Here is an 8,471-nt window from a genome sequence, read left to right as displayed (position 1 = left end):
CCAGCACAGACCTGGGCTCAGCAAGGGAAGCAGGACCCGAGGTCAGGTTTGGCATTTTTCATCCCTTTGCTCCCAAATGCTCTGACACCCAAGCCCACGTCATGGGAAACAGCATCATGAGAACTGTCCTGAGCACTGAGCATTCCCAAGCTCCTGGCACCTCCAGCGCTGCAGAGGACACAGAGGCAGACAGGATGTGGACTTAATCCCAAAGAAGAGAAATCCAGAGCTGCACCCTGACCCCCACCTGGCAGGAATGAGGACAGGGGACAATGTCCAACACCCCAGCATGCCATTGCTCCTCCAGAGAGCTCTGCCAGGTCCATGCCACAGGCCATATGAGTAAAAATAACCCCGCGCCGTTGTGAGTCAGCCGGGAGCGACGACACGGCCGACGGGGAGCGTTCTAACAGTGGGTAATGCCCTTCCACAGCACTTATCCTCATCACAAAACAGCCCGTCCTGCTCTCCACAGCCCTGGGCAGCAGGGAGCACTTTTACCAGATCAGGGATGTACCCACACGGCTGGAAGAAGGACAGCGATGTTTGGTCCCTGCAGCACAGCTCTGCCCAGCACACCCGAATGCTCCTCCCAGCAGAGGGACTGAGAGATCCCTCTGCATCTCACACTGCTGCAGCTCCTTTTGCTGAGGTGGCTCAGCAATCCATGTAAATTAACCCTTGCAACTTAATGTCATCTTTTATGGCATCACTTCATGAGGAGTAAGAATGCTGGGGGAAAAAAATCCTAAAGGTTTCTCATAGTTCTTAAGAAAGTGAACTGGGAGTAAAATCCAGGAGCTCTGATAGAATTTTAGAGGAAATCCAGTATTGTAGTAGATCTCATAATCACCCTTGTGTACTAGAACTCCCTCACTGCCCATCCTGTTGGTTTGTAACCAGGTTAGTCTTAAACATGACTGAAAAAACATCTCCAATTTAAAACTAGTTATTTATTTAAAACATCTCCAAACATAAAGATATCAAATGCAATAGCCTGACTCTTTATCCTACAAATCACTGCAGAAGATGCAAATGTGTAAATTCATTTCCTAGAGTTTTGTCTGGCTACAAATTTATGATCCAGCATAATCTCAGTCGCATAGCCTTTAGTATGACTGAGAGGTACTAATACACAGTGAGCTCTAGGTAATAAAAACCACAGGACAGATTTTCTCAAAAAAACCCTTCAAGACCAAACAAAAAAAACCCAAAAAAAGTACAGTAAAATCTAAAGATGTCCATTTGCCCACTGGCTCTCTCATACCTTCTACTGATTGCTGACTGCAGAGCTGCCATTTCCACGGAGCATCCAACACCTCTTGTGCATATAAGTGATATTTGCAAGAAGATTTTTGTGCACTTGTTCATTGATTTACTCTGAAGGACACGGCTCTTTGGGGTGCAGCTCCTGAGACAGAGCTGAGCAGCTTCAGTGAGCCATCCACCTTAAACATGCTGACAGAACAGCCAGCCTGGAAACATTCTGTAGGAAATACTGCTCTGTGGCTGTGGTAGCTGCTGAGAGTTTTGGCCCTAGAGAATCTGGTACAGCAATGGAAAGCAGATTGATTGCCCCTGTGGAGCTGAGAGAAGCCAATGTCCACAAGGAAACAGCTCCTGGATGCTGCTGGTGCTGCACAAACGCCTCGATCAGGCAGAACGCTCCAGAGGAAAGGTGAGAAAAAGGAAAATAAAGAAACATCTTTGAAGTGTGGCATGAAAAGCATCCTCTGCTGCAGCAAGTGCTCTCAGCAGCGTATGAGCCAGGGAAACAACACAACCTTTGCAAGGCTTACATGAAATAACGCTCAATTTGCCCCAAAATAAAGTGCTATCAAGGAATATGAAATATTCATAAGGTCTGTTCTAACATGCACATTACATGGTGTGTGCAGCATCACATGCTTTAACACAGCCTTTGCAATCTCGCAATGCCCGCGCACAGTGCAGACACTGGGTCCTGTCAGCCCAAACTGGAACCACGGGGGGAACTTCTACTTCCTTCAAGGACAGAGGAGAACACCTGAGGAAGTGCAGCCGTACACATGTGCACAGCTGCACTCACAACAAATCACAAGTGGGAGCAAAGCTGGATGCCCATAAATCAGCCTGGCAAAAACCTGGCAATGGTGGTTCCCATGAGAAGCTTTAACCAGCTCCTTCTCTGGGTGTTTCCTCTGTAGGCACAGACGTTCAGAATGGGGATGCTGCTGGTGGAAGCCTGCAGAAAACCTGTTCTCTGGAGCTGCCCCTTTCAGGAAGGTCCACTGGTCGTCCCTGAGCAGCAATATAAAACTCAGCAAGACCAGGCACCGTCATCTATGGACATTTAGCATTTCAAAACGAAACCAAAGCATGCCCCACACCACCTCAGCTTGCTCCTGCCCCTGCTGGGGCTGATCTGCTCAAGGAGAAGAGGACAGCGGGCTCTGGCAGCAGGCAGAGCCCACACAGGAGCCGCAGCCACTGAGTGCCCGTCCTCACACACGGGCAAGCACTGGCTCCCAGTCAGCAGCCAGGACGTGCTCGTTTCAAACAACCCAACTGTAAGAAAAACACAAGGCAGCTAAGGAGAAGTAATTCCAGAGTTGTGGAGTTCTGCCCTGGGGCAGGACCCAAGTCTGCTTCCAGTACCTGTGAAATGACAACTCTGAGCTGTCCTGGGACTGATCCAGCTCCAAACAACCAACGGTAGAATTGGCATAAAATTAGAATATATGCAAATATTAGCACAGAATTACAAGATTTGCTTAACCTGATGGTATTGAAATCTCTCCTTCTAGGGGAGAGAGCAATCAGGAGTAGGAAGAATTGGGAATAAGACTCTATGGTGGTAATGCTGATGCTCTGAATTTTCATGTAAAGAGATTATATAGTATTTCAGCTGCTGCCTTAGCTCATTAGGAGCCAGTTGCATCGCAGGACTGTTCTGGGATCAGGCACAGCTCTGGCTGGGCAGCCATCAGAAGAGACCAGATTCAGTGGAAAGCATAAGATGAACATGGCATTACTAATTACGAGTGACTGTGCCTCGCCAGGCAAACTGCTGTGCTGTAGTCACTTCTGCAGTTGTTATACAGCAAGAATTCCCTGCTCCTGCAAGTGGCAGCAATAATAGTCTAAGACAAGAAACCTGGAAGAAATTGGATACTGGAACACTACGAACTTCTCCTAAGCATGCAAGAAAGGTGATCAGGAGCTGTCCACCTTTTTACAAGGGAAAAAGTGATACCCCACTGAATATCGCCTGCCTTACAGAAAACAGCAATGTCTTAAAATTACCAATAACCTATTTATAAGATGACAGCATTTGGGAAGCACAGCTGCCCTCCCATGTCCCTGGAGCACACAGACAGGCTCTTTGCCCGAGCAAGGGTGGCACAGCACAGCTCAGGCACATGAGAAGGGCTGAGCCTCACCAGGGCTGGCCAAAGCCCCCTTGGTCACCACCTCAGCTCTCCTCAACAGTCTGAGATGTGAACGCTGGGTCATCACCAGCCCCTCTGGACTGTGGGCAAGGCAAGCAGATCACCCCAGTCCCTGGTGATGGATGGCATCTGCCCCAAGTGCAGCGAGCCCGGTGCCACCATAGAACCAAGCAGAGCTCTGAAGGGCATCTGCTGGGCCAGGCACTGCTCAGCAGCAGAGTGCTCCAGGCTTAGAGCAAAGATTTCCCATCAGCACCAACCTAAACCCCTCTCTAAACTGCACTGGCAGTGCTTCTGTACCTTATCTACACTTCTTACTTTGTTTGTTGACTATTTACTTTGAGCATTGTTAAGTAAGTATTTGTACATCTGCTTTTCTTTAATGTAGCGACACCACAGTCCTACCTTTTCTTGCTTTACTACTGATGTAGTAGTATGATGTCACACTTTCACCTTAGTGAGAAACAACCACCAAAAAAAATAAAACGTCTCCCTCCAGTAATTGCTATTTAATCCCTGACCAGGAAAACTAACAAGTTATTCTGAGATAGGCAAACCTTTGGGGCATTTGATTTTTAGAACAGCTGAGCACTGCGGCACTGCAGAAAGGAAATACACCAAGAGTATTTTATTTTTGCTGCTCAACAGCACGAAAGAGCTAATGCAGCGGGGCTGCCAGCGCCTTATCCAATCTGACACACCGAACAACCCAAGGGTGCTCATCCTCCCCAGCACTCACAGCACATCTCATCCATTAGTAGAACGCAATGTGAAAACTGACCCTTCCCTTCTGAGTATCAATACAAATCCTGTTTGCCATCCAGGTTAGTTCAGAATGAAGAGGCTACTGAAATGTCTCCTACTATAGAAAATCAGCACAATTAAACATTCAATGCAAACGAGTTTGTTTTCTTTAAGAAACAAGCAAACAAAAAAACCCCTCTTTTGTTCAGTTTTGATTTTGTTTCTTCTTCCCTTAAAGCCTGGCTGTCACACAGAAATTCTTAAGCAAAGGCTGCAATTACAGCACGACAAAACACTAAAAACAATGGTACATGTGTGGGGAACACACAAGGTAACAGCTAAGGACAGATTTTCTCAGATTTGGAAATTAATTTAAATGTTGTCATGATACATCGACTCAAACCCTTAAATCCTCCTCCTCCTTTACTTTTTTACTGGAGTGTATCATCTAAGCTACTACACCTGCTTAGTTATTTAGAAATTAGCAAATATTCAGTAAAAACAGCAAAACTTTTTGAATTCAGAATCTCTACAACAGCCCTATCATTCCCTGCTCTTCTATAAAAACTAGTCTCATTATAAAAAAGGAAGCTAAGTCTGTAGCAAAAGCTGACAGAACACACACTGCACACTAAACCCTTTAAATGAGATTTCATAAAATGCTCTTCATGCCAAGGGAAGTTATTAATACCCTAACCCACAGCATTCACTAGCTTGTTTGTATCACAAAGTGAACCATTTCTTTACAGAGTATTTGAGGAAGTAACTACTCAAAGTGACTTTATTTTTAAATCTCAAAAACCAGTTTACTAGAATTTTGAATGAGTACTTGATAATCTTGTATTAGCTGATGGAGAATAGCTACATTATAAGAAACATTGAAAATGCAGTAAGTTGTAACATTATCAATGGGAAATGTGACATTGCTTAGACAAGTAAAATACACCCCCACCAAAGGCAAAAAATGCAACAAAATCAAACTGCAATGAAGACAAGAATTTTCAAGTATAAATTTTCAAGAGTAAGTTACATTTGGCATGTTAGAAATTTTTATATATACTAAAAAGAATTATACACGAATTGCAATGCAGTGCTTTCGCTAGAAAATCCCCTTTAAAGCTTCTGTTTTCACAGCACATAATTCGTACTGAATAAAGTGGGGAAAACATCCAGTGCCAGATGTCTGAGAACATCAGTAAATTCTCTGCCAACTAAAAAGGAAGAATTTGGTCCTTTACTACCAGATTTCGATCAAGTATTTAATCAGTGCAAGAGCTCTCTGTACGGGAACATATTTCAAAAGTTCTCCCAACACACAAACACTGCAGGAATCCAAGGACCTGCAAAGGCAAACAATCCTCACATGCGACTTTTCTTGGTGCTGCAAGAGAAGGTTTAAAGTAGAGATGCAGGATCATTCTTCCAAGAACTGAGAATGCAAAAACTCTGTTTTCAGCCTTTCTTGGCATAACCATAAAACATTCGGGCATGAAACCACCAAAAGGAAAGCTGTTGACATCAGAAAAAGCGAGATTGTGGTTTGAGTAGAAGGGAATCTACTCAGCAACACCGGTGTTCATGTATTCACCCCGCGATACGCGGGGAGGAAAGTTGCGTGCGGGCTGTTTTCTGTTCACACCGGGCTCTCGGAGCTACGTTCGCATCGGTAAAACACGGCGGGAGGTGCGGGGAGCACGGCAGCGCATCCACGCAGGGAAGCGGCTCGCCCGAAAGTGCCTCACCGGGCGGGCAAACTCCGCCGGGCACCGCGGCCACCGGGAACGGAGCTCCCCGGGGCTCCCCGGGGCACCGGGAACGGAGCTCCCGCAGGGGACCTCGGCCAAGGCAGCACCACCGGCCCCGACGGCCGCGCTCCCCCGGCCGCGCTCCGAGCCTGCAAAGACGACACGAGACCGGTTCCTGGGTAAATGGTTTATGTAAGTAATAAAATATTTACTATAACATAAATAGAAACGTACCCTCGCAGTCTACATTGGTTTTGCAATAAGAGATACAAACAAAAACCGAAACCCCAGGGAATGGACCGGACTGAACCCACCAACGGGAGGGTGCGAGCTCCGCGCACGGTTAGAAATAAATAGAGACGGGCCGGGAAATGGTTTCGAAGCGTCCCCCCGGGCGGGCCGGGCCGGGCAGAGCGGGAGGGGCCGAGCCGGGGGCGCCGCCGCCTCCCGGCCGCGCGAGGAAGGGAATAAATTAGAGATCGCAAACCTTTGGCTACTGCTGCGGCGGCCGCTGCGGCTCCGGCGGGCGAATAAATAGAGCGCGGGGCGCGGAGCGGGCGGCCGGGCCAGTCTGAGAATAAATTAAAACGCGTCCCCCGCTGCCCGCGCCCGCCGCGCCGCCGTCGGGGCCGCGGGGGTCCGGGCAGTCACTGCACGGCACCGGGCAGCGCGTGGTGCAGCGGCGAAGTGTCCGCCTGTGCGTAAACGTCCTCCATGGGGGGATGCGGGACCCCGGCCGGCGTCATCCGCTTCTCCTTCTGCCGCCGGTTGCAGAACCAGACCCGCACCACCTCTTTCTCCAGCTGCAGGGAGTCCGCCAGGGAGGTGATCTCGTGCGCCGAGGGCTTGGGGCACTTGAGGAAGTGGTTCTCCAGGGCGCCCTTGACGCCCACCTCGATGGACGTCCGCTTCTTGCGCTTCCGGCCCTGCGCCGCAATCTTGTCCAGGTTGGTGGGGCTGCCCGTGCTGGAGTCCGTCTCCTCCAGCCACTTGTTGAGCAGCGGCTTCAGCTTACACATGTTCTTGAAGCTCAGCTGCAGCGCCTCGAACCGGCAGATGGTGGTCTGCGAGAAGACGTTCCCGTACAGGGTGCCCAGCGCCAGCCCCACATCGGCCTGCGTGAAGCCCAGCTTGATCCGCCGCTGCTTGAACTGTTTGGCGAACTGCTCCAGGTCGTCGGAGCTGGGCGCGTCCTCGTCCGAAGGCTCGGGCGGCCCCAGCGGCGGCGGCGATCCCGCCAGCTCGTGGCCTCCCGCCTCCTCGGCGCCCAGCGGGTCTCGCAGCCCGTGGTGCAGCGCCGGCGCCGGTGGGCCCAGCATCCCGTTGAGGCCCGCGTAGGGCTGCGCGTAGAGCAGCGGCTGCCCCGACGGCGGTGACATGGGCGGCAGGTGGTGCGCACCGCCCTGCGCCCAGCCGCCCGCCGCGCCGCCCGCCGCCGGCTGGTGCACCAGGTGCGGGCGGTGAGGGAGGGCGGCGGCGGCCAGCTCTTCGCGGGGGCCCGGCGGGCCGCCCTTGGCGTGCTCGGCGGGCGGAAGGTGCGCGCCCCCGCCGCCCCCACCGCTGCCCCAGTCCGTGCCGGCGCTGGGCAGCCACTGGTGGTGCGCCAGCCCGACGGCGTGCCCGGCGGCGGGGGCCAGACCCTGCAGGTACTCGTGGTGCATCATCTTCTGCACCTCGCGGTACGTGGTGCCCTGGTGCAGGCGGTCGCCGTCGGGGTGCATGAGCGCGGCGGAGCGCGGCAGGTACTGCGCGGCGGCGGCCATCGCGTGTGCGCCGCGCCGCCCGCGCCGCGCTTTAGAGCCGCGCGCCGGGGCGCGGGACCGCCGCGCGCCCGCCCCGCCCCCGCGCCCCATTGGCCCCCCCCCCCCCGCCGGGGGGGCGCCGCGCCCCGCCCCAAGGCGCGGCCGCCGGGGGGCGCCGCCCCGCGCTCCCCGCTCGCCATTGGCCGGCGGCGGGCGGGCGCCGCCCACGGGATTGGCCGGCGGGGGCGGGGGGCGGGGCGGCCCGCGGCGGGGCGCCCGCTGATTGGAGGTGCGCGGTTCATTCATGCCGAGCTGCCGGCGGCCGCATGGGCCCCGCGCCCGCTGCGTTTCGGCTGCTGCGAGGCAGGTGGGGAGCGCTGGCTCCTGCAGCCGCTGTGCGGGGGTGGCCGCTGCTGCTTCGGCACCGGACTGCCTGGTCATCAAGACCAACTTGAGACGGTAAAAGTCGTGATTAAGATTTTTGGTAAACTTGGAACCCGGAAAGGCGGGACCTCCTTCCTAAACGCTCTATGGGATAGAGCGGCAAGGGCCAAGAAATGAGGATCTGAGATTGTTCGGGCGTCATGGGAAATGTGGGTCTTGGATGCTGCCTCAGAGGCAAGTCTCTGAGCCGGTTTGAGGGTTGGCACAGGATAAAGGGTGGAGGAACTTGTGGGAAAAGACAATGACAACAAGAAACAGACATGTCTGGCAGTGCTGGGAGTGGGGCAAGGGATGTCTTGTTAAGCCAGCTCTAGACTTCATCTGGGGCTTGAGGCCCAAAGTGAATCAGGGTGGGCACCAGGAAC

The 8,471-nt window shown here is 52.7% G+C and overlaps 1 protein-coding gene across 1 annotated transcript; it reads right to left on the bottom strand.

Annotated features, from left to right (window-relative positions):
* Window positions 1-6,092: 6,092 nt before the first annotated feature.
* Window positions 6,093-7,683, bottom strand: POU3F1 (POU class 3 homeobox 1). The gene has a single exon (XM_014258598.2). It carries the CDS (start codon window positions 7,681-7,683, stop codon window positions 6,568-6,570), a length of 1,116 nt encoding a protein of 371 aa, XP_014114073.2. The 3' UTR covers window positions 6,093-6,567.
* Window positions 7,684-8,471: the final 788 nt, after the last annotated feature.

This window comes from Pseudopodoces humilis, chromosome 27 (assembly GCF_049639895.1).
Source record: "Pseudopodoces humilis isolate 2021_Gansu_Grassland_sample_001 chromosome 27, ASM4963989v1, whole genome shotgun sequence".
NCBI classification, from domain to species: domain Eukaryota; kingdom Metazoa; phylum Chordata; class Aves; order Passeriformes; family Paridae; genus Pseudopodoces; species Pseudopodoces humilis.
This window is presented reverse-complemented; position numbering and strand designations above follow the sequence as displayed.